Raw genomic sequence first — 25,738 nt, 5'->3', positions numbered from 1 at the left:
AGTAGATGGAAACATTTGGAGAATTCTTCTGACGACAGGAAAAAAGGCATTGATAAGCACGCCTGAAAACATTTTGGGACTATGTTTGGACGATTGATGAGAGGGTATGATCCCTCCCCGTTTCCTGTTTTCTTTGTTTACAGCTTATTAAAAACGAAATTAAAAAGACAGAAAACATCTCTAAACTCTCTCTCTTTTCAACAGACTTGACCTTGTTTCCTGGCCTGGCGGCGCCTCTAGCTTGTCTCCATGGCGACGGATATGTCCAACGCCACGCTGCGGAACATTTCAGCTAAAGCAATACCATCGCCATGGAGACGAGCAGGTGCCACGCCCGCCGCCATCTCTAAAACATCAGATAATGTTGCTTAATAAACTGTGCGTTCCTGTCAAAATCTCTCATAATTTTAGCACTAAACCCACCACTAATTGTCTAATAAACCAGATTGGAGCGCCGCCCTGAGCCCACAGCGCCCCCGCCTGGACGCGCCGCGCCGGGAGCAGCTCGCACTTGCACATTCAGAGCGAGGCGAGCGTGAAGAGGGTCTCCGACTGAATAATGCAGCGGAGCGGGGGGCTCGGGTCAGGGGCGCCCACTCCAGTGTTTGCCGTGATTATTTTGCCGCGACTTGAGCTCCTGCTGATAATCTCATGAATCTTAAAGTGAGAGGCGCCACTAGAGACGCGCCGTGTGTGAGCGCGACGCCGCGAAACATCAAAGCCGCTCGGGGAGGACCAGGACCACTTCCTGTTCTTTCGGTGGCCCCTCGTTCCTTGGAGAAGATCACGTTTTTGCTCTTCAAACCGGGGATGGGATTATATCTTATAAATTGACTGTTATAACGTTGTTCCCTCATCAAAATCCCCCGTGCAGTCGTGTTTAGCTTCGTTCTCGCTCGTTTGGTTAATCCTGTTCACGAGGTTGTTTTCCCCGCTCCTTCTTTGAGCCTCACAAAAACACTCTGTTTCAAGTTTCCCAGATTTGTGACCTCGAAGGTGGAGCTCTGTGGTTCCATGTGCCGTGTTTAAGTCCGTAAAACATCGCCAGACTTGTTTTGTTCATCTCCCCGTGGTAATTCCCTCTGCTGCCAGGAGGTGGAGCGCTAACACGCGATGAGGGTAGTAAGCTACGTGTTTAGCGATACACACACTATTTTAAGTTGAAAAAAAATAGGGAAATGTCCGCTAAACTTTATACATACAGTTTAAAATGCCAACAAATGTCACGAGTGCGAGATTGAGGAAATGGTCTAAAATCTGTCACCATTTTGTGGACGACCTGCAGTGACGTCTGAGCCACACGCTTAGCATTCTCACCAAATGAACTCTGATTGACGCTCAAAATGTGTGTGAAATACTTACTGAAAACCTGTCTTACTTTATAAACTATACATTTCTACACATGTATGCATTTGAACGAGTACTTTCTTGTTTTTGAGTATTTTTTTTATCTCTTCTGCCGCTGATGGTAAGACACAAAACAGACACGCTCTCGGAGACGTGTCATCGCTGCTCGGCGGCGCCCGGGAAAAGCTGCGCTAAATTAATCTTGAATCAAAACTTCTTTAACATATGGCTCCGTGTTGGTTGCCGCGGGCGCCGTCTTTGTGGTTTGCAGCTCCATCAAACGCCGCGACAGAGCGAGCCCCCGAGCGCCACTCGCTTTGCGCGGAACAAAGGACGTGACGGCTTTGCGCTTAGCGTACGGGCGCCGAGGAGCAGAGCGGCGGCTCACAGGGAGGAGCAAACTGTTGGAGAAACTGTGGCAGCAAAGAGGTCAAACCACTGACACGTGTTCAGGGACTGTCCTGTGGTTCAGACGGTTTTGGACTGACATAAGGGACATTCCACTCGATTTTGGATCGATGTACTCGGGCCTTGAATCTCCTGCCGTGGACACAGTGGGTGGATACCTCTGGGATGTGCTTTTGGCAGCGGGAAAACAGCCACAACAAAGAAATGGATGACGCAAAACCCCCCGACGGCCAAGGACTGGACTGACATGACGACAGGAATTAGACAATGGGAAAGACAACATTTGGAAAAGGACAAATTTGACATCGGGACACGTTTTTATACTTTAAATGTTTAGTTGAGGTTTGTACATTTTTGGATTGATGTTTCTCTCTCTGATCATGTTCTGTGTGTTTTATTTTGAAAAACCTGTGATACACGTGCGCTGTGCGGGTCAGTCGCAGCGCTCTGTGTGTGCAGTCTGAGCGAGGAGAGACACAATTAGACATCTGAATGATACTTGGAGGGTAAAACCTTTGGCGTTGTGCACCTTTTTCCACGAGGTTACCGGCCTTCACCTGGGACCCAGCCACGTCTTCATTAGCCGTAAACTCGCCGCTCGCTCGGCTCTTTCGGGATGCGGCTCAGGTCCGTCTCCGTGATCACATTCACATCATTTAAATGTGACATTTGGGCCGTCCCGCGGCTCACTGAGCTACAGCGTGTCCAGAGTGTGAGGCCTGAATCTCAATCTCTGAATACGTCCGTCCTCATTCTCTCCCTCTGCTCGAGCTCCCGCATCGTTCTTTAACCGGAGCGCCCCCTGTCATCCGTTAAAGGCACTGTCCTGTTGCGGAAACTATGGAATCTTGTAGTTTACGACCAGAAAGTTCGTTTTCTGCTCTCATTTTGCTTTTATGGCTAGTTTTTTGACAATAACAATGAGATTATAGCATGATCGTGACAAAAATAGTGCATTAATTGAAGCTTTTTGGTCCCAAAAAGTATTAGAACAGAAAAAGTGAAGAATGCATAGCTATTATGTCCGGAATTATTCGTTTTAATAGTTTATTTTTGTGTTTTGGATTTGATGTTGGCTTAGAATGTCTGGAATCATCTATTAGAGAGACATTCAGCATTCAAATTCGGGCCATAGCACATAAAACACTAAAAGTAAGAGCAGGCTTTAAAAAAAAAACATGTGTGTTTCCGAAGTGTAGCCCACTTATGGCGCTGTATAAACTTGTCTTTTTGATTAAACAGGCCAGTGGTTCTGTGGAGACTCAGAGGGGAGCCGACGTCCTCCGAGGCTCCTTCACTTCGCCGGCGGAGAACAGACTCTCCTTCTTCATAAACAAACGCCCGGGAGCCAAAGCTAACTCTGGAGCTAGCGCCTGAGCTAACCGCGCCGATGCTAATTGGACTAAAGGGAGGCGTGTTCTCCGCCAGCGTCTCCGCGGACCGACTCAGACTGTCTGCTCGCGAAACCGTCTGAGGATTCACTGCGAAGACGATTCTTTTTGTACTCGTTATTCCACAACTAAACTTGAGTTAAACAGTCTGCGTCAGGGGGTTAAGGGGTTATTTAAGGGGTCAAGGGACATTTCCGTGCCAGTCGCAAGGACCTCAAGGTTCTAAACCCACGTCCACAATTTGCTGAATTTCCATCCGACTCCTCTCAAAAGTATATTAATAAAAGTAAATGTTGTTTTAACAGTGAGCTCTGACTCAAGACTCAATGTGACAGAGAAGCTACTCTTTAATTTAAAAGCAAATATAAACTACTACAGAGATGCATACCGTATTTTACGGAGTATAAGTCGCACTAGCCGAAAAATACACAATAAAGAACAGATGAGAGAACATGGTGAATAGGTGTACGTATGCTAACGCTAACACCTTCAGCTACATGAGGCACAGACCGAACTGTGGTAAGTGTCTGGTATGTTAACGTAACATATGAACAGTTATTCAGATCACTATAGCATAAAGAACATGCTAACAAGTTTACCAAAGCATCAGTTTTACCCCAAATCACTAAATCCATTGAATTCTTCTTCCTCTGTGTCACTTCTAAACAACTCCACAAACTCCAGAGGAAGAGGAAGTGCAGATTCTTCTTCTGCGTCGCTTAGAGCCATGAGCGCCCTCTTGTGGTTGTCAGTGTGAAAATGACAAATCATATCACATATAAGTTGCTCTGGAGTATAAGTCGCACCCCGGCCAAAACTATGAACTAATCCAAAAGAAGAATAGCAGGTAAAACAATTAGAAAATCAGAGCATGTGCTTGTTTATCCCTGATGGGTGTGTGACACACAAGTCGTTTTGAATTCACGGACAAAGCAACGCGATGTGTGACTTGAACTTACAACTGCCGACCATTTTAACCGCTGTACGCAATCTTCTTCCGCTCTCGTAACTTCCTGAACGATAAAATAAGGTTAAATTTGACCCCCCAAAAAGCCAGATAAAAACAGTTTTGGACGATTGATTGAACTAAAACGAATGAATTTCGCTTCTAAAACTGTCACGATTATAATTTCTTTGGTTCTTAAGATTCTATTATGACCTAAATAATCATGATTATCGATTCACCCGATAACCTCGACATCCCTCACAAGACCAACAAATATACAGGGCTTTAACCAACGCCGCCACCGTCCTCGCCACCCGAACGACGCAGATAACGAGTCTTTAAGTCAACGAGTCAATAGTCTTGTTTTCCACCTCCGCGAGCAAACGAAACAGACTCAGATCGCGGGGCCCCTGACAGGAGGGACATTCTGATTACGCTGCAGTGTGTCAGCCGGAGCCGCTTTTGACAGGAACAACACTGCAATGCCCGGACCTGCTTCCCACATCATGTCCCGGGCGCAGTCGTTATAATGACACGCCGTTGTTGTCGTGGCAGCAGCAAGAGGAGGAGGAATGTGTAGGACGAGTCGACTGGCACTGCACATCCAGATGATATGGCGGGCCCCCGGGGGTGAAATGTGTCACGGAGTCATCCCCGTCCTCGACTAAAAACGCCGACGGCTAAAACAGTGTCGCGCAAGATCTGGACGAGCATCCGGGACTACATGGGTTTCTGCGCTAACAAGTGGTCAGGAATGTGCTGGCGGTTTGACGAGGCTTTGATGCCACACGGCGGCTGCCATTTTGTTACAGTTTGGAGCCGTGTGGAGCCGTGGGGTTACCGTGTGAACAAAGGAGCTCGGGGCACTTACAGGCCTGCACCGAGAGCCGTCACTGACCCCAATGAAACTGCCGGGATGCCCGTGTAATGCTTTTCTACGTCCTTCAGGGCTGTGGGCACGCGGGCGCTCACCAGGGGGCGCTTGGAATGGGTTTTAGGGTTGTAATTGTGATGCACAATGGACTTTAAGGAGCTTATAACCATATTAGCGTTGGTCACTTGTGTCATTAACACACTGGAAGTTGTATTTGGAGTGACTCGTGTTTATTTGAGTCAACTTTAATCTCCATTGTTCCGTCAATTCAGATCAATGTTGTGATTTAAAATGTCAAAAATACTGTATGTATTGTATTTTACTTAATTTTTTTAATCTATTTTACTTATTCTATAAATATGAGTTATTTGGAGTTAATTTATATTTATTTTATTAATTGTATTAATTGTATTAATTTTATTATTTTTTATTACTTTGATTAATTTGATTATTTTTATTCATTTGATTAATTTGATTAATTTTATTAATACTTTATCATATGCATTTATGTTCAAAGTATTTAATTGAACTCTTATTTTATTTATTTCATTTATTTATTTAATTTTATTTGTGAAAATGACTGTAGTCCGAACCAACAAAAAACTCAATGAAACAGAACACTAATGGATCTCTTTCAAAACAATGGCGAAGTCAGATTTCAAGTGCTCAGGTGGATTTATTGTGCCAAAACCGAAGTGCAAAAATAGTGAAACAGTGCAAAAATATATACAGTGAGCAAAAAGGTCCAAAAATCCAAAATACATCAATTTACAGAGTTCCAACTTTGAGTTCAACTTTAACTCGTTCTCTCTTTTAACTCTCTCTCTTTTACTCTCTCTCTCACACTGTTACCTTCTCTGTTGTTGGAGACAGACTCCCCCCCAGCCAAGAGCGGCTCACCTTTATTCCCCACTTGCCCCTCCCACTGAACAAAATAACTAGATAATTCAAATCCTTCCTACAACGTAAGTGATCATTAATTATATACACATGTTCAAAACAAAGCAATATAAACACGTAAAATACCTCGTGTCACATGGTCAGCACCACGGCGCGAACAGCGCCCATTTAAACTTCCAGGAAGTCCTGGCTCGGTTTCGACCCAACGCGACGCATCGGCGGAGCGCGGCTTCGTGACAAAACAGGTAAAAACTGGCGTGTGTATGTGTGCTTCGAATGAACCTAACGCGTGCAAGTGTGCAGCCTGTGGATTAGTGAGGGAGGAGTGCGGGGAAAGATGCGTGTGGAGCGTCTGAGGCGAATGAATGAAACAGAGGGAAACGCGGGGAGCGGGGAATGAATGAGTGTGTGTTGGAAAGTGCCCCGCGCGGCCCCTTCATGCCCGCGCGGCTGCTCAGCAAACAAGCGCTGACACCAGTTGAAGACGGACCGGCTCCGTCACAACTAATTATAAAGAATCTTTGGATTCTCAACAAAACTCAACCTGAACCACTTTTAACTTCTCAACTTTAAATCACGTTGTCGATCTGATAATAAAAAATGTACGTCATGTGACCTTTTGGGGGCGGGTCAACCATAACACTGTTTGATTTCAGTCCAAACAATGTGATAAATCCTCCTTCATTCATAAACTATAAAGACTGTACTTCAGTCGTTAAATTGATTAATGCGTCGATTTGACACGTGATACTTGATGTGAACAGCAGAAAGGAGATGTATTTGCAGGAGTTTTGGGACTTCCTTTTCCACCTGTTCCATTATAAAACTGCCAGTTACCAATGCTTTTCTGAAAACGTGTCAGATTTACGAGCGATCTGTCACGCGTCACGTCTTTTTCATCAGACGCCGGCGCTCGAGGGACAAACGGCAGAGAAAGAAGAGTTCTGACCTTCTCCAGCCCGTCCTCCTTCAGACTGATCACGTCCAGGTCGAAGTCGGTGCGGAGGCCGTTGGTGCGGTTAAACGTGATCCTCCCGGTGAGGCCGTCCCAGTGAGCCTGCGCAAAAAACACCAAAAACATGTTAAAGACACACAAAATGCACAAAAAACATGTTAAAGACACACAAAATGCACCTAAAACACGTTAAAGACACGCAAAATGCACAAAAAACATGTTAAAGACACACAAAATGCACCTAAAACATGTTAAAGACACGCAAAATGAACAAAAAACATGTTAAAGACACAAAATGAACAAAAAACATGTTAAAGACACGCAAAATGAACAAAAAACATGTTAAAGACACGCAAAATGAACAAAAAACGTGTTAAAGACACACAAAATGCACCAAAAACATGTTAAAGACACGCAAAATGAACAAGTCCTGGTTCAGTCCTGGTTCAGTCCTGGTTCAGTCCTGGTTCAGTCCTGGTTCAGACCTGGTTCAGTCCTGGTTCAGACCGGGGCGTGTCCGTACCTCTTTGATGAGGGCCATGAAGCGGTTGCCGAACCTCCAGGGCTTGTGGCGGTTGCACTGGAGCGAGCTGACGGTGATCTGTGGCGACTGCTGCACCGCAACGGCAACGACGTGCACCGCGTCGTACATCAGCGCCGCGTCCGTCTGCCGGGGACAACGGGAAAACGTCAGTGATTAAACCAGTGTCACAAAACCTATACAAAACTCCACCTACTGGCAGCAGAGGGAATTACCATGGGGAAAGCTAGCTTGCCCCGACAAACAGTTGTAATGAATGGAATTTGAGGCAGAAATGCTCAGAACGAGTCTGAAGATGATTTATGGACTGAAAAACTGCACATCAGTGTTTTTGTGAGGCTCAGAGAAGCAGTAGAGAAGACAAGCTCGCAAACAGATCAATGAAACAAGCGCTAATCGAGCTAAATATGGTTTGGGGGGTCAAAAGTATCAAAAATCTGATATTGATCAACACTAAAACTGGTATTGAAACTAGATCTTCCCTTTAATAAGTAGATGAACTGTAAAGATGATCATAAACAGGTCAAAATTGCACCTTTACTGAACAGTTTTAGAATGATTTTGACATGTATTAGAGCTAGTATAAGGCCTCAGGGTAAAATAATAAATAAAATAATAAAAATAAAATAAATACAATAAATAAATGCAAATAAATGAATTAGATAAATATAATAAATACCATAAATATAATAGGAATTGTTGAACCATTTTCAACCCAAAATAATAGTACAATTTTGACCTGTTTATGAGATTTATATTTTAAATGAGTTATATTATATATGTTTTGTGTTCTTTTATCATCACTGAGGTATTTAAATTGGTATTGAGCGTATTTCTTTGTACCAAAATAAAATTCTCGACAATGCAACTCCAGAAATGTATTTGATGAGCGACCAATGAGCGAAAAAATAAAAATGTCCTTAAATGTCATACAGTCGAAACATTTCAGGCAGAGCTATGACACCTCCATGGAAACAAGCAGCCACCAGACAAAACCACACAGTGCACCTTTAAAAAGAAGCAAACGTTTGATTGTATCGTCTGGTGTAAATACATGGGACAGCGTGAGTAAAAGCGCACTATAAAACGCACAGATTCCATTCATGACGCCACATTTCACACGGGTTTGCACACTCCTCGCCCGGGATCTTTTTCGGTGTTATATTGTGCTCGTCTGTAGCGCAGGAGGGAGGAGGGAGACAGCATTAAGATGGAGGACAAAACGCGCAGCAAATCACCACTGTGAGCGGCTTTGAAAAACACAGCGCTCACCATCATTATGAGGGATCAAGCCTGTTCTCCCACAAGCCTCATGGATATTTGATGGTTTCTACTGAGAGCGCGGCCTTAGCGTCGGTTTAAAGAGGAATCAGAACACCAGGATATCGATCAGCTGCCGCATATGAGAGGGAATGTGCGATAAAAGAATGCTAATTCGAGCTGGAGACATGTTCAGCCCGGCGATAAGTGTGGACTATTAATGCGGCCGAGACTTTAGTGGAGCTGTTTTCAATGTGATTTGACGTTAACATTTGGAAACCTTTTAGGTATCGTTTCTCAAATGTTGGTTACGATCATCTTTGCCCTGGATTTGTCCCGGTTTGATCCTGGTTTGGTCCTAGTTTGGTCCTTGTTTGGTCCTGGTTTGATCCTAGTTTAGTCCTAGTTTGGTTCTAGTTTGGTCCTAGTTTGGTCCTAGTTTTGTCCTAGTTTGGCCCTAGTTTAGTCCTAATTTGGTCCTAGTTTGGTCTTGATTTAGACTTGGTTTGGTCCTAGTTTGGTCCTGGTTTGGTCCTAGTTTGGTCCTGGTTTGGTCTTGATTTAGACTTGGTTTGGTCCTAGTTTGGTCCTGGTTTGGTCTTGGTTTGGTCCTAGTTTGGTCTTGGTTTGGTCTTGGTTTGGTCCTAGTTTGGTCTTGATTTATTCCTGATGTAGACTTGGTTTGGTCCTAGTTTGGTCCTGGTTTGGTCTTGATTTAGACTTGGTTTGGTCCTAGTTTGGTCCTGGTTTGGTCTTGATTTAGACTTGGTTTGGTCCTAGTTTGGTCCTGGTTTGGTCTTGATTTAGACTTGGTTTGGTCCTAGTTTGGTCCTGGTTTGGTCTTGGTTTGGTCCTAGTTTGGTCTTGATTTATTCCTGATGTAGACTTGGTTTGGTCCTAGTTTGGTCCTGGTTTGGTCTTGATTTAGACTTGGTTTGGTCCTAGTTTGGTCCTGGTTTGGTCTTGATTTAGACTTGGTTTGGTCCTAGTTTGGTCCTGGTTTGGTCTTGATTTAGACTTGGTTTGGTCCTAGTTTGGTCCTGGTTTGGTCTTGGTTTGGTCCTAGTTTGGTCTTGATTTATTCCTGATGTAGACTTGGTTTGATCCTAGTTTGGTCCTGGTTTGGTCTTGATTTAGACTTGGTTTGGTCCTAGTTTGGTCCTGGTTTGGTCTTGATTTAGACTTGGTTTGGTCCTAGTTTGGTCCTAGTTTGGTCCTAGTTTGGTCCTGGTTTGGTCCTAGTTTAGTTTGGTCCTTATTTGGTCCTGAAGTAGACTTGGTTTGGTCCTAGTTTGGTCCTAGTCTGGTCTTGCTTTTGTCCTGCTTTTGTCCTGCTTTTGTCCTGCTTTTGTCCTGGTTTGCACCTGGTTTAGAAGAGTAAATCGACAGACTACTCTTCTTTCAGGAGGAGTAGTCCGTCAAAAGTCCATCTATCTTCATCTTTCGTACACGTCCAGTCCCAGTCGGCGTCATCCATCTCCATCTCCGTCTTACAGTTTTTGTATCCATCCATCGATTCCATTTCAGGAGTTTTACAGCCAAAATGTGGTTTTAAAGTCAAACGGGAGTGACTCATTGATCCCAGTCAACCTGACTCCAACAGAAAGGCTACAGAGTGCGCCAACACGTTACAATAATTCAAACTCACATGTACGCGTTTAAGTTACGTACTCAGTGAAATCTCCTGTAATGCGACACAATTGGATTCCCGTCTCACGCCGTCACATTTCCCCCACCCTCACACTCCGTTGTGCACCCGTGTGGCGCGTTCACATGGGATGAATCAAACACGCCTTTTCCCTGACCCCCTCTCTGCATCTTTCACACAAATGCACTCTGAACAGCCTCTGCAGTCCTTTAAACCTCGCCGCCGCTCGCACTCAGCACGAGAGGCCATAAACGCAGCAAATAATGATGTCAGGGAGAAATTGTGCTTTGAAGGGAACGAGCGGAGTCCTATGCAAAACCACTCTGCGCATGCTAAAAGGGCTCTGCCTCTGACGACGGCGGGAAAGAAAAGACTATTATGGGACATAATGCGGGGCTGTGGGGGGAATGGGATTGGCTCTGTACCGGGTTAAAGAGAGTTAAAAGCAACAGTTCAAGAGGTACTTTAAAATAGATCAAGACAACTGGAGTCTCCGTTCCCTCTGTTCTCGTCTGAAGGCGTGATGTCACAGGCAGGAAGTAGATCCGGGCGGGGACGTTTGGAGATTTCACGTTGAACTGTCGGTGACTACGACGACCTCGCTGGACACAAGTAATCGACAATGTTTACGTGGACGTATCCTCACGTTCTGGACCACTTCGGACTGAAAAGGGCTCGACTTGGGTTGGATATGGTTTAGTCCTGGTTTAGTCCTGGTTTAGTCCTGGTTTAGACCAGGTTTAGTCCTGGTTTAGATCTGGTTTAGTCCTGGTTTAGATCTGGTTTAGATCTGGTTTAGATCTGGTTTAGTCCTGGTTTGGATTTGGTTTAATCCTGGTTTAGACCTGGTTTTGTCCTGGTTTAGTCCTGGTTTAGACCAGGTTTAGTCCTGGTTTAGATCTGGTTTAGTCCTGGTTTAGATCTGGTTTAGATCTGGTTTAGATCTGGTTTAGTCCTGGTTTAGATCTGGTTTAGTCCTGGTTTGGATTTGGTTTAATCCTGGTTTAGACCTGGTTTTGTCCTGGTTTAGTCCTGGTTTAGACCAGGTTTAGTCCTGGTTTAGATCTGGTTTAGTCCTGGTTTAGTCCTGGTTTAGTCCTGGTTTAGTCCTGGTTTGGTCCTGGTTTAGTCCTGGTTTAGTCCTGGTTTAGTCCTGGTTTAGACCTAGTTTAGTCCTGGTTTAGTCCTGGTTTAGTCCTGGTTTAGTCCTGGTTTAGTCCTGGTTTGGTCCTGGTTTAGACCTAGTTTAGTCCTGGTTTAGTCCTGGTTTAGTCCTGGTTTAGTCCTGGTTTAGTCCTGGTTTAGTCCTGGTTTAGACCTAGTTTAGTCCTGGTTTAGTCCTGATTTTGTCCTGATTTAGTCCTGGTTTAGTCCTGGTTTAGTCCTGGTTTAATCTGAGTTAGCCCTGGTTTAGACCTGGACAAAACCAAGTCTAAACCAGGACTAAAGAAGGACTAAATCAGGACTAAATCAGGACAAAATCAGGACTAAACCAGGACTAAACCAGGACTAAACTAGGTCTAAACCAGGAATAAACCAGGACTAAACCAGGTCTAAACCAGGACTAAACCAGATCTAAACCAGGACTAAACCAGATCTAAACCAGATCTAAACCAGGACTAAACCAGATCTAAACCAGGACTAAACCTGGTCTAAACCAGGACTAAACCAGGACTAAACCAGATCTAAACCAGGACTAAACCAGGTCTAAACCAGGACTAAACCAGGACTAAACCAGGACTAACCCAGGACTAAAGCAGGACTAAACTAGGTCTAAACCAGGAATAAACCAGGACTAAACCAGGTCTAAACCAGGACAAAACCAGGTCTAAACCAGGATTAAACCAAATCCAAACCAGGACTAAACCAGATCTAAACCAGGACTAAACCAGATCTAAACCAGATCTAAACCAGGACTAAACCAGGTCTGAACCAGGTCTAAACCAGGACTAAACCAGGACTAAACCAGCGAGTGAATACTTAAAGTGCATATGAAAGGTTTAGTATGTTTGTATGATTATTCCTTTGTTTGATGTGATAATACTAGTTATACACATTATTTATCATAGTTTTACATCATTAGAGTTCTAACAATGTCGACAGGTCACCAACTAAAACATGACCAAATAATCTAACTTTGCAAAATAAATCTGGTTTATAATGTGACTAATAGTGCCCGTACTTTATATCCGACGACGCTGACGCTTTTGCTTAGTTTATTGGTACAGCAGAATGTTCCGGACGGTCTAAAATGACATGTCCATCTTGTTGTATTGGACATTTCTTCACGGCACATTGCCCTGGCAACGCCTCCAGGCCCACTCGAGTTCCCCGGCACGCTGGTGGAACATCGAGGGTCACACGCACTGTCGCCCGCTGCACCGGCGCCCTCTTTGCTCACTGTAAATTGCCATAAAATGAGTTGTATAATTGACTGTGCACTTTCCGCGCACGCCTGGAGCACCGCCGTCGTGTCATCGCCATAAGCTCTCCATTGACTCGGCCGCGCAGTATATAATCCCATAAGAGGAGACGCCGCTTAGCCCTGTTTAAAATGAACTGCGGACGCTGGAGGAGCCGTCAGGCGAGTGTCAGTCACCCGCACGAGGAGCGCGAAGACGACCGCCATTCCGCCTTCCTCAAACAAGGGGGGGAAAGAAATCTAATTAGTGTTTGTCTCGCTTGATTGAAAAGCAATCAAAACAGCTCTCCGCACGTGCACGGAAGCGCTGCCCCGTGGTCCTGCGCAGAGCGTTGTCGTGGAGCGAGGAGGGGGAAAAATCCGTCCAAAACGTGTCATTTTTCTGCCGCGCGAGCTTTGATTGAAGGCGGGAAGCGCTCAGAGCTCCACGACGGCCTCATGTGTGTAGATGATGTGTGCGAACAAAAGGACGAGGCGAGGGAAAGAAGAGGGGAAGGAACGAGATCACACGGAGCAGGATTCACTACACTTCACCTGAATAAACAAGGTCTAAACCAGGACTAAACCAGGTCCGACCAAGGACTAGACCAGGTCTAACCCAGGTCTAACCCAGGTCTAAACCAGGTCTGACCAAGGACTGAACCAGGTCTGACCAAGGACTAAACCAGGTCTAAACCAGGTCTGACCAAGGACCAAACAAGGTCTAAACCAGATCTAAACCAGGTCTAAACCAGGTCTGACCAAGGACCAAACCAGGACTAAACCAGGTCTGACCAAGGACCAAACCAGCTCTAAACCAGGTCTAAACCAGGCCTGAGCAAGGACCAAACCAGGTCTAAACCAGGTCTAAACCAGGTCTAAACCAGGTCTGACCAAGCACTAAAACCAGTCTAAAGTGTCTCCAGTAGATACAGATCACTGCAGTCCAGGAGCATCCCTCAAGAGCTGCATTAAACCAGGACTAAGCAAGGACTAAACTAGGTCTAACCCAGTATTTAACCCAGTGCTAGACCAGGTCTAAAGCGCCGCTGATAGAAACCACTGCAGACAACTATTGGCCCACAAGAGCTGGAGTAAACCAGGTCCAACCCAAACCAGGCTTAAAACACCTCTGATAGAACATCTAAAAAGAACTGCACTAAACATGGTCAAACTCTGAACTAAACAGGACTAAACCAGGACTAAACCAGGACTAAACCAGGTCTAAACCAGGTCTAAACCAGGACTAAACCAGGACTAAACCAGGACTAAACCAGGTCTAAACCAGGGCTAAACCAGGACTAAACTAGGACTAAACCAGGTCTAAACCAGGACTAAACCAGGACTAAACCAGGACTAAACCTGGTCTAAACCAGGACTAAACCAGGACTAAACCAGGTCTAAACCAGGACTAAACCAGGACTAAACCAGGGCTAAACCAGGTCTAAACCAGGACTAAAGCAGGACTAAACCAGGACTAAACCAGGTCTAAACCAGGACTAAACCAGGACTAAACCAGGACTAAACCAGGGCTAAACCAGGTCTAAACCAGGACTAAACCAGGACTAAACCAGGTCTAAACCAGGGCTAAACCAGGTCTAAACCAGGACTAAAGCAGGACTAAACCAGGACTAAACCAGGACTAAACCAGGACTAAAACAGGACTAAAACAGGACTAAAACAGGACTAAAACAGGACTAAACCAGGTCTAAACCAGGACTAAAGCAGGACTAAAACAGGACTAAACCAGGACTAAACCAGGACTAAACCTGGTCTAAACCAGGACTAAACCAGGACTAAACCTGGTCTAAACCAGGACTAAACCAGGACTAAACCAGGACTAAACCAGGCCTAAACCAGGTCTAAACCAGGACTAAAGCAGGACTAAACCAGGACTAAACCAGGACTAAAACAGGACTAAAACAGGACTAAAACAGGACTAAAACAAGACTAAAACAAGACTAAACCAGGACTAAACCAGGACTAAAGCTGGACTAAACCAACTGACAAAAGCAGCCGGGCTTTGAACCAATTATTTTGCTGTCAAATGTTGGTCGAAAACAATTAAGCTTCAGATTTGGTGCATATCGAAAAAAAATAATAAAATCTAGCTGTTTATTTATGTTTAATATCAATATTTCTGACAATATTACGGCTTTGTGGAGGTTATATATTGCACAACATGTGAACGATCGTCAAATCCAACACAAAAGCAGATCATCACTTCATATCCTCGATCGAAAGATGACTCTGCAAGTTTGCTTTGTTTTTCGTCTGCAAATGTTGATTACTCCGCTCTTTACGAAGCCTCGTTTCTATCGAGATACTTAACGTTCTGATTTGCATTTCAACAAAACATCAAAAGAATGTTGATTATCTCCCATCTCTGCTCGAAAACAGTCAAAAAATTGTATTCAAACCGACAAAAACGTCCCAAATCCAGATGAACGATAGTGAATGTGCATCGTATTTCGCACGGAAACATCTCCCCGTCGCTCACAATCGATACCGACCCTTGGCGTAGACATCGTCCCTACAAACCGCGCCATTACCGCGCCCGGGGGAAAGGGTGACTTATGCCCACGCGGGTGTCGCCTGACGTCCGGGAGCTTTTAGTTAGACGGATGCGCACGCCGCCGCCGCCGCCGCCGCATGTAAATCCGCTTGAGCGACGGCTTTATGGAGATGTGACAGGTGCTGCGCTGATGATGCTAAACATGTCAGCCGAGCACCTTTGGACGCTCGCATTCATATTCAGCGGAAAGACGCTATAAGGACGCGCTGACAGACGGCCATTATGTCTCCGCCGCGGCGACACGATGCGAGATGGGGTTGTCGTCGGTCGGCCTGTCAGTCAAACGCGTGGCACTCTATAGAGACAACGGTATGAGGCAGGAAGATGCCGAACAACAACCACAACAACAATGGCGTTTGTGACCGCAACGACTGCAGAGTTCTCGAGGCGACCAACTGTTAAAGAGACGGACACGTTGAGCAAAATCAACTCTAAAGATCGTTTAATCTCGTTACAAAAGGGTTTACGTGTCATTAGTTGACTCAAAGTTGTATTTTGATGTATTTTTTAGTTTGTCTCGAATGGTAAAGCAGCAACAAGTGCTCTGAAAATTCCTGTTTTCGCCTACCCCCTATCCCCACCCACTTCTCTGTTCTTAGTTCCAAATGTGTGAAAAAAGTACTCCAATACATGTAGGGAAATGAAATGTCACATACAAAATGTGTAAGTGAAAAGTGCTGCTTGTTTGTTCAGTTTATTTGTTTGTAAAAAAAAAAAAAAAATCATTAAAAAAATAATAATACATTGAAAAAAAAAGGAGGAAAAAAAAGAAAACTGCTGCTTTTTGCAGTGAATCGTCATCACAAAGAGGCGGGGCTTATCACGTCTAAAGTTTAGAGCAGGAAGTCAATTAAACTGTTTCTGGTTTAGTCCTTGCTCAGACCTGGTTTAGTCCTTGCTCAGACCTGGTTTAGTCCTTGCTCAGACCTGGTTTAGTCCTTGCTCAGACCTGGTTCAGTCCTTGCTCAGACCTGGTTCAGTCCTTGCTCAGACCTGGTTCAGTCCTTGCTCAGACCTGGTTCAGTCCTTGCTCAGACCTGGTTCAGTCCTTGCTCAGACCTGGTTCAGTCCTTGCTCAGACCTGGTTCAGTCCTTGCTCAGACCTGGTTCAGTCCTTGCTCAGACCTGGTTCAGTCCTTGCTCAGACCTGGTTCAGTCCTTGCTCAGACCTGGTTCAGTCCTTGCTCAGACCCGGTTCAGTCCTTGCTCAGACCTGGTTCAGTCCTTGCTCAGACCTGGTTTAGTCCTTGCTCAGACCTGGTTCAGTCCTTGCTCAGACCTGGTTCAGTCCTTGCTCAGACCTGGTTTAGTCCTTGCTCAGACCTGGTTCAGTCCTTGCTCAGACCTGGTTCAGTCCTTGCTCAGACCTAGTTCAGTCCTTGCTCAGACCTGGTTCAGTCCTTGCTCAGACCTGGTTCAGTCCTTGCTCAGACCTGGTTCAGTCCTTGCTCAGACCTGGTTTAGTCCTTGCTCAGACCTGGTTCAGTCCTTGCTCAGACCTGGTTCAGTCCTTGCTCAGACCTAGTTCAGTCCTTGCTCAGACCTGGTTCAGTCCTTGCTCAGACATGGTTCAGTCCTTGCTCAGACCTGGTTCAGTCCTTGCTCAGACCTGGTTCAGTCCTTGCTCAGACCTGGTTCAGGCCTTGCTCAGACCTGGTTCAGTCCTTGCTCAGACCTGGTTCAGTCCTTGCTCAGACCTGGTTTAGTCCTTGCTCAGACCTGGTTCAGTCCTTGCTCAGACCTGGTTCAGTCCTTGCTCAGACCTGGTTCAGTCCTTGCTCAGACCTGGTTTAGTCCTTGCTCAGACCTGGTTCAGTCCTTGCTCAGACCTGGTTCAGTCCTTGCTCAGACCTGGTTCAGTCCTTGCTCAGACCTGGTTCAGTCCTTGCTCAGACCTGGTTCAGTCCTTGCTCAGACCTGGTTCAGTCCTTGCTCAGACCTGGTTCAGTCCTTGCTCAGACCTGGTTCAGTCCTTGCTCAGACCTGGTTCAGTCCTTGCTCAGACCTGGTTCAGTCCTTGCTCAGACCTGGTTCAGTCCTTGCTCAGACCTGGTTCAGTCCTTGCTCAGACCTGGTTCAGTCCTTGCTCAGACCTGGTTTATCACACAAACAGTGGTTCTTGAGCCTTTATGAGTCGCAGCAGACGAGAGCGGGAACGTGGAGTTGTGAAATTAAACAGCCGTCTCCTCCATGGAGTTTGGCAGCTGTCGACAGGAGCCGCCACGTTTTATTTTGGCTGAAACGGTTCGGTGCCGTGTTCGGTGGCGTGTTCGCTGCTCCGATTTAGACGCTGCTCTGGGGCACGACGTGTCACCATCACAGAACGTGTCTCTTTCTCGCCAGAGTTAATTTGCCAAATCGGATGAAACTGTTGAAGGCTGTTGAAGGCATACAGTTTACTCCAACTCAAAAGGACAATGTTGGATTATTTTGGTGCAATAAAATAGAATTATTTTCCTTCTTGAGCAAATCCCCTCGACTATTGTAGTGCATATGTTCAGAAGATGGTCCGGCAAACATCAAAACTTTGTGACACATTTTCTTTTTTGGACAGTTCTTAGCGAAATATCTAATAATCATGGGAAAACTAGCAAGAATCTGATCACCACCAATATTAGTTAAATCCTTTTTCCCTTCAGCCGACGTGGACTGATGAGGTCTTCCTCTTCCTCCTCGCACATTGAGCGTACATCTCCCCACACCACGTCTCCTTCCTCTTAGCTCTCCTTCCTCTTAGCTCTCCTCTTCCTCGCAGCTCTACTTCCTCTTCCTCTCCATCTTAGCTCTCCTTCCTCTTAGCTCTCCTCTTCCTCGCAGCTCTACTTCCTCTTCCTCTCCATCTTAGCTCTCCTTCCTCTTAGCTCTCCTCTTCCTCCCAGCTCTACTTCCTCTTCCTCTCCATCTTAGCTCTCCTTCCTCTTAGCTCGCCTTCCTCTTAGCTCTCCTCTTCCTCGCAGCTCTACTTCGTCTTCCTCTCCATCTTAGCTCTCCTTCCTCTTAGCTCTCCTCTTCCTCGCAGCTCTACTTCCTCTTCCTCTCCATCTTAGCTTTCCTTCCTCTTAGCTCTCCTTCCTCTTAGCTCTTCCTCGCAGCTCTACTTCCTCTCCCTCGCACTTCTCCTTCTTCTTCCTCGCAGCTCTCCTTCCTCTTCCTCGCAGCTCTCCTTCCTCTTTCTCGCAGCTCTCCTTCCTCTTCCTCGCAGCACTCCTTCCTCCTCCTCACAGCTCTCCTTCCTTGCAGCTCTCCTTCTTCTTCCTCTTCCTCGCAGCTCTCCTTCCTCTTCCTCACAGCTCTCCTTCCTTGCAGCTCTCCTTCCTCTTCGTCGCAGCTCTCCTTCCTCTTCCTCACAGCGCTCCTTCCCCTTCCTCTTCCTCGCAGCTCTCCTTCCTCTTCCTCGCAGCTCTCCTTCTTCTTCCTCTTCCTCGCAGCTCTCCTTCTTCTTCCTCTTCCTCGCAGCTCTCCTTCCTCTTCCTCGCAGCTCTCCTTCTTCCTCTTCCTCGCAGCTCTCCTTCTTCCTCTTCCTCGCAGCTCTCCTTCCTCTTCCTCGCAGCTCTCCTTCCTCTTCCTCGCAGCTCTCCTTCCTCTTCCTCGCAGCTCTCCTTCTTCCTCTTCCTCGCAGCTCTCCTTCCTCTTCCTCGCAGCTCTCCTTCCTCTTCCTCGCAGCTCTCCTTCTTCCTCTTCCTCGCAGCTCTCCTTCCTCTTCCTCGCAGCTCTCCTTCTTCCTCTTCCTCGCAGCTCTCCTTCCTCTTCCTCGCAGCTCTGCTGCCTCTGGCCTTCTCAAACTGACTCAAAGTCTCTAGATGTTGTTGTTGGTTCGGATTGGTTTCCGCGGTTTCACGACTTGTCCGAATGCCCAGGCCGCGTTTGGCAGCTGCAAACGTCCCTCCACATTCCAGACTCCAGGCCAGTCCAACCCAAAGTCTTTCCAACTCAAACAGCTCAATAATATCTCCATGGAAACAGAGGAGGAGAAATCACTATTCTGCAAACTAACAATGAGGTTGTGGCTTCTGAAGGGCCAGTGTCAGAGAGCTCGTCCACAGTTGTTCTAAGCTGTTTTAAGAATGTTTTCAATCAATAGTGACACAGTGCTGCCCAGTGGTGGAGTGGTTAAAGCGTAGTACACGTATGCCAGGCTCCATGTGCAGCTGGTCGCAGGGTTGTGAGTTTGATTCCTGACTATTTACTGCATGTCCTCCCTTCTCTCTCACCCCCCATTTCATTCTCATTTGTCCAAAAATCCATTAAAAAAATAAGAAAAAGAAAAGGATTCAAAGATTGTCATCTGGACAATGTTTTAAAAATGAAGACTTCCATCCGTAAGTCATTTTCCATCTGAAGGAGTTTGTCTGAGAAGCTCGAGCAGAAATGTCCCCGCCCTCAGGGTCAGGTTCAGGCTTAATTCTGTCAACTGTAAACAAAGGTTTAGACAGTGAAGACGTTTTGCCACTCATCCAGAAGCTTCTGCAGGTGAAACGTCTTCTCTCTTTTTGTCCACTTGACAGAATTCCTCTTCTCTTGCTGGTCTGCATTTGTTTACATCTTCGACTTGTTTTGGGACAGTCCAATCATATTGTGATCTGCCTGAATGTTCTGATTATAGATATACTTGCTTTCACGCCAAGGACCAAGGACACTGCTGTAATTTATACCTTAATCCACCATCCAATGTTTAATCTACAATCTCACTTCTTCTATGATGGATCGCTCCTGGAATTACACCCCCCGGTGGTGATTCTATCAGATGCAGGCTCCTCTACAGCACTTTACAGATGTTCTCGAAGGTCAAAGCTCATACCTCAGAATGGAACAATGTTACTTTTCCATTAGTAAACGTATGTGTGCCGTCTTCATCTAAGAAATAACTGAGTGCATGTGAACACTACTGATGTGGCAAAGGGTTTAAGAGGCCTAGGAACGAGTAAGATCGCTTTAAACACCTTCCTCCAACCTATCTGTTTTGAATATGGGGTACTGCACACACACCGTTGACCCAGTGAAGACATTCTCCATCTGAGTAATGGTCAGAATGTTTCCTAATGCAAGAAGCGGCTCTTTCCCTCGTCTGCTCGGTGCCACGTCCACAGAGGCGGCGGCACATTCCCCGCCCTTTGCCCTGCGTTCTGGATTCTCCTTCAGAACGAATCTATCACCGTCTCTCGCGGGAGAAATCCAGCACTCGGGTCTGACCTGTGTTTGGCGGCGTCTTTCTTGCTCCGTCAGATGGAAAAACAAAACGGCGATAAAAGCGTGGCGATAGCTCCCCTATCGTTGAGCCCTTAGTCGAACAGGAATGGCAAACGTACGCTTTTGAAATCGCACATGGTCGCGTTTTCTGACAGACGATTCAAACAAGTGTTCTATCCATTGCTGCATGTCTGGATTACATAACTGTACGTTCATCTGGGGTCGAGTTCACGCGACATAACATCATTCTCCAGGGCCAGTAGTGTAACAGAGATGGAGGGCAGAATTATCGGGTGTAATTTGACTTTTAGTTATCAAAACGCAGGTGTTTGTGTAATATCTCTGTGACTATAGGTTCCCGATGTTCGAGAAACTTTTAATTGAATGGACTTTAGGCTCTTAATATGGAACCTTTGTCGACCAAAGCAAAAAAAGATACGCTTCAAATAGGGATGTCACGATATAACGTTTATTCACGATTATTGAAACTGTGACCGAACAACAGTGAAATCTTTGATTTTCTTTCATTTCCATTGACTAACATGTGACCGGCTTTACAAAATGTAACTTTCTGACAGACAAAATCAAGTTAAATGTTACAAAAACCGCCAGATAAAAAAGTTATTCACATTTATGTCTATTTTCTGGGCGATGAAGTGACCTAAAAATACTTAATTTTGCTCCTAAAATTGTCACAATTATAATTATTTGGCTCTTACGATTATAATGTGACCGAATAATCACAATTATCCAATAACCTAATAATCGTGACATCCTTAGCTTCAACATTTCTAACAGTTGTGTTTCCAACAAGTTCAGGAGGGAGTGATTGACAGGTAGATGAGCCAATCAGGTACACACATATCACAGTGAACTGAAAAACATTGCAGATTTCCGTGGAATCAATGGCTGAAGCACAAAACTCTCTCTTGCTCCGAGACAAAAGAAGTTTGTTCTAAACGATAGATTTAGTTTCACACTGAAATGAACCAGTCTGATTGCACAGTTCTGTTTGAGTTTGGATCAATCAGCAGCGTCGGAAAAAGAGATGTACAAAATAAATTAAAAATCCAGAGCTATATAATTACGGCAAAGTCTCTCTGTCTGGGATTCAAACTTGCCGTTAGAACGTTCCCACAGCGAATTCGAGAAAAGCCACACCTTCTGATTTTAATTGCGCCGCGTTAGACGGATCTTTAGCGGTCGGCGTATTCCGCTTTTCAGCAAAGATTCAATTTCACGTCGAATTAAACTTGGCACAAAACTGCGGGGAAAGAGCGTCCGATCAAACGGCCGCTCCTTTCTCTCCGTCACTGCGAGACAATTGATTTCACACGTTTAAACGATCCCGAAGGCTCGACGCGGAAGGGACAGTCGCCAAACTGCACCGCGGGGGGGAAAAGGGAAGAGGACGGGAATAACAAGGGCATCAAAAACAGCCGAGGAGACGCACTAATGGAGTCCGGAGGGAGGACACGGGGGAAAAAGTTGGGCCCAAAGTTAAGAAAAACGATAAAAAGCTCGAGGTGAGTAACGAATCCAATCATCTATATTGTTATGAATGTTATGTTGGAGTTATGAAAGTTTTGAATGTCAGGTGTGTACTTTATTATTAAAAACTGTCTCAAAAGGGTGGAAGAAGAGATGATTAAGAATACAAACGAAACAAACGGATGCGGAAAAAGAGATATTTCTGCACTTTTGTGGGTTGTTTCATGTCTGAACCTCGACCATAGATTCATATGGGACATTGGCAGTTTTCTCCAAATGCATTTCTCCCACAGAGACATGAAGATCGGCCCTTAAAGTGGCTCCTACACCAAACCAAGACAGATCGTATAGAAGGATTTGTCAATGTCTAAATCTAAGGCTGATTTATTAGAATTTCACTCCAAAAAATGAGGCAAATCTTGAGTTTTTACACCAATTTTAAGTTAGATCCAGTTTACTGAAATACTAAGTAAGATATTTTTAATTTAAACCTGGCTCTGTCCATTTTCATCAGATTTACATGTCCAAAATATGCGCCATTTTTTATTTGTTTTTTAGGCTTACATTTTTTTTATTTTTTTGGATGAAAACATGACATGATGAAAAACGTATATATTAATAATAATAAAAAAATAAATAAATAAATAGTTTCTTAGATTTATTCACTTAAACTACACAAGGATTTTCAAATCAATATATCTAAATTAAAGATCTTCTCTTGTTCGTCAGCCGAGTCTCCGCTTAAAGACACGTTTAACCAAAATATCTTTAGTTAATTTAGTTAATATCGCCCACGCCTATTTAGTATTATTTTAGAAGAATAGGATTTTCACCAGGTCTTTAAATAAAGTTAAAAGCCTTAAATTTGACTTGTTCACCCTGTAAGAAATGAAAGGGTGGAGTAAATTCCATTTAAGGTCACGTTTAGCAAAATCTTTCTCCTGTTTGAGGTTTAAGGCAATGTACACAAGACGGTCGCCACGGAAACACCGGCCGTATCTCCAGAAATCTCAAAGAAAGACCTCAATACAAGGAACGTCACGATATCAAACTTTAGCGTTAGGACTATTGTGAGAAAAAACATCACGATTTAACGATTATTCACGATTATTGAGACTGTGTCCAAACAACTGTGAAATCTTCTTTCATTCCCATTGACTAACATGTGACAAAACAAAGTTAAATGTGACAAAAAGCCGGATAAAAACAAGTTATTTACATTTAAGTCTATATTTTGGACAATGGATTGAACTGAAAATACTTTAATTTGCTTCTAAAATTGTCACGATTGTATTTTTCTGGTTCTTACGATTAAATTTTGACCAGAATAACCACGATTATCGATTAACCGAATAACCATAACATTCCTAGGTGCAAGAGAGCAAACGCTGACGCCCTCAGTGGCCGGGACCAAAGACGAAGCAAGAGCGACCACAGACAACACAACGACGTAAGCGAAATCGCCGAGACGGGACTGATGGTCGTTATGTCCCAGTCCGGTTTTAATCCTGGTTCAGCCCGCGGTTAATCCTGATTTAGATGGCGTTCAGTCCGGTTTCTCCAGCACTAGTTAAGTCTTTGTTTCTCAAGGACATGACGCAAACTCAAGGTCGGAGACAAGATCGAACCGACGATTTTGGTGTAGACGGGCGACTGCTCCGCCCAACGAGCCACGAAGTTCATCCGTTCCGTCCATTGTTTTCGTCCCGTTCCGTCCATTGTTTTTTTACGAATTTAATCGCGACCGTTCTGGTTTAGCTCTAGTCCTGGTTTAGCTCTAGTCCTGGTTTAGCTCTAGTCCTGGTTTAGCTCTAGTCCTGGTTTAGCTCTAGTCCTGGTTTAGCTCTAGGGTTTAGCTCTAGTCCTAGTTTAGCTCTAGTCCTGGTTTAGCTCTAGTCCTGGTTTAGCTCTAGTCCTGGTTTAGCTCTAGGGTTTAGCTCTAGTCCTAGTTTAGCTCTAGTCCTGGTTTAGCTCTAGTCCTGGTTTAGCTCTAGGGTTTAGCTCTAGTCCTAGTTTAGCTCTAGTCCTGGTTTAGCTCTAGTCCTGGTTTAGCTCTAGTCCTGGTTTAGCTCTAGTCCTGGTTTAGCTCTAGTCCTGGTTTGGCTCTAGGGTTTAGCTCTAGTCCTGGTTTAGCTCTAGTCCTGGTTTAGCTCTAGGGTTTAGCTCTAGTCCTGGTTTAGCTCTAGTCCTGGTTTAGCTCTAGGGTTCAGCTCTAGTCCTGGTTTAGCTCTAGGGTTTAGCTCTAGGGTTTAGCTCTAGGGTTTAGCTCTAGGGTTCAGCTCTAGTCCTGGTTTAGCTCTAGGGTTTAGCTCTAGGGTTTAGCTCTAGGGTTTAGCTCTAGTCCTGGTTTAGCTCTAGTCCTAGATTAGCTCTAGTCCTGGTTTAGCTCTAGTCCTGGTTTTGCTCTAGGGTTCAGCTCTAGGGTTTAGCTCTAGTCCTGGTTTAGCTCTAGTCCTGGTTTAGCTCTAGTCTTGGCGTTCAAGATTTCACCCGAGGCGGTTTCAGCCATAACCTCCGTCCTGCCTGCGCCGACGCGAGAACCAGCCGAAACCGTTTTCCCGCGGCAGAGTGAACCGCTGTCGGCTATCGACCGCGAAGGGCGGTCGATACCAGGCGGTCGCCGATTTCGCTGGGAGATAAACTGCTTTTATGGCTGTGTAATTTTCCTCTAATAATAACAGCTATAACGGCGTCAGGATGAAAAGAAGCCAGCCGCGCATATTATCCACAAGATTACACTCTGTACTCCCGACGCCATTAGAGATAAAGGCAAATCAATAAGACTGATTTTAAGGGAAGGAAACTTGTAATTTAACTATTGCGTAATTTCAGGACCGTGTAATCTGGTAATGTTGATGTTTTGTGATGATTGAGATTCTTTGTGGCCGAGTCTGTCTGTGTGCACGTTCTCCCTGTACTGGTGTTTCCTCTTGCTGCGTTATGTAATCCTCCAGTTGGACATTGAGCTTCTGCCCCAGATCTTGCACAAAGGTAAAACCACAAAGAAAAAACGCACAAAGGACATTTAATCATCTGCGTGAAGGTTTATAGTGACCAAAACGTCCCTCATAAAACACGCCTGGAGTAGCATTTAGCTTCATTCACACTAGTTCGATGCTGAATCCTGTTTAGAAGGTGGTTAGTTCTCTCCCCTCCGAGTGTCAAAAACACTCATTTTGTGACGTTTTCTCGATCCGTGACGCTGAGAATCGTCTGTTTTTAACTCCATAAATCATCTCCAGACTCGTTCTGTGACGTTCTCCCGTCCAATCACGATCACTACAACTGTGTGCCGAGACCAGGAAGTGAGAGGCCTGAAACATGCAGTGTGTAATTCCCTTTGCAGCCAGCAGATGGCAGCAAAACTCAGTTAGTCCTGAGGGAAACAGCAGAGAGCGGCAGCACAAAAGCGATATTATATAGACGAAATCGATGTTGTTTTTCCTGGTGTGCAGCGATACGCCATAACGCCGTGTCCATTCTAAACTGTAATTCCTCATCATTTCACAGTAAGTTCTCACACGTTTTACTTTTAACAGCCAAAGCGTTGCATTTTCCCGTCGAAAACAGTTAAAGGTGTCAGAGTTAACAGCAGACCTCCTCCAAGCGCGCAGGTAGCTGCTTGTACGCTCACATAGTATCACATGTGAGTTCTGGAGTGAGACTTTCTGATTTTCCGCACCTTTCTCTGTGAAGTTTCGCACGACGAGCTCAAAGCTAAAGCGTGCCCGCGCTGGAGTGCCCGCAGGTCGATGCTGGAACGGAAGGGATTGTTGCTTTTGACGCCTTTGGATTTAAAACGGTTTTGGTGGAA

The 25,738-nt window shown here is 45.1% G+C and overlaps 1 protein-coding gene across 4 annotated transcripts in view; it reads right to left on the bottom strand.

Annotated features, from left to right (window-relative positions):
• Nucleotides 1-25,738, bottom strand: part of grik2 (glutamate receptor, ionotropic, kainate 2) — a 472,281-nt gene that overhangs the window by 138,131 nt on the left and 308,412 nt on the right. For all 4 annotated transcript variants that reach the window (XM_072460039.1, XM_072460040.1, XM_072460041.1 and 1 more), the window contains exons 7-8: nt 7,345-7,488; nt 6,816-6,923 (exon numbers count right to left, since the gene is read on the bottom strand). In XM_072460039.1, the coding sequence (XP_072316140.1) occupies nt 6,816-6,923; nt 7,345-7,488 (252 nt within the window). The remainder of the gene's footprint in view (nt 1-6,815; nt 6,924-7,344; nt 7,489-25,738) is intronic.

The sequence above is a fragment of the Eucyclogobius newberryi genome, unplaced genomic scaffold, assembly GCF_026437365.1.
Source record: "Eucyclogobius newberryi isolate DKJ021-1_F unplaced genomic scaffold, fEucNew1.0.hap1 SCAF_3, whole genome shotgun sequence".
Lineage (NCBI taxonomy): Eukaryota > Metazoa > Chordata > Actinopteri > Gobiiformes > Gobiidae > Eucyclogobius > Eucyclogobius newberryi.
Note: the sequence above shows the minus strand (reverse complement) of the source record. Positions and strands in the feature narration are given on the sequence as shown.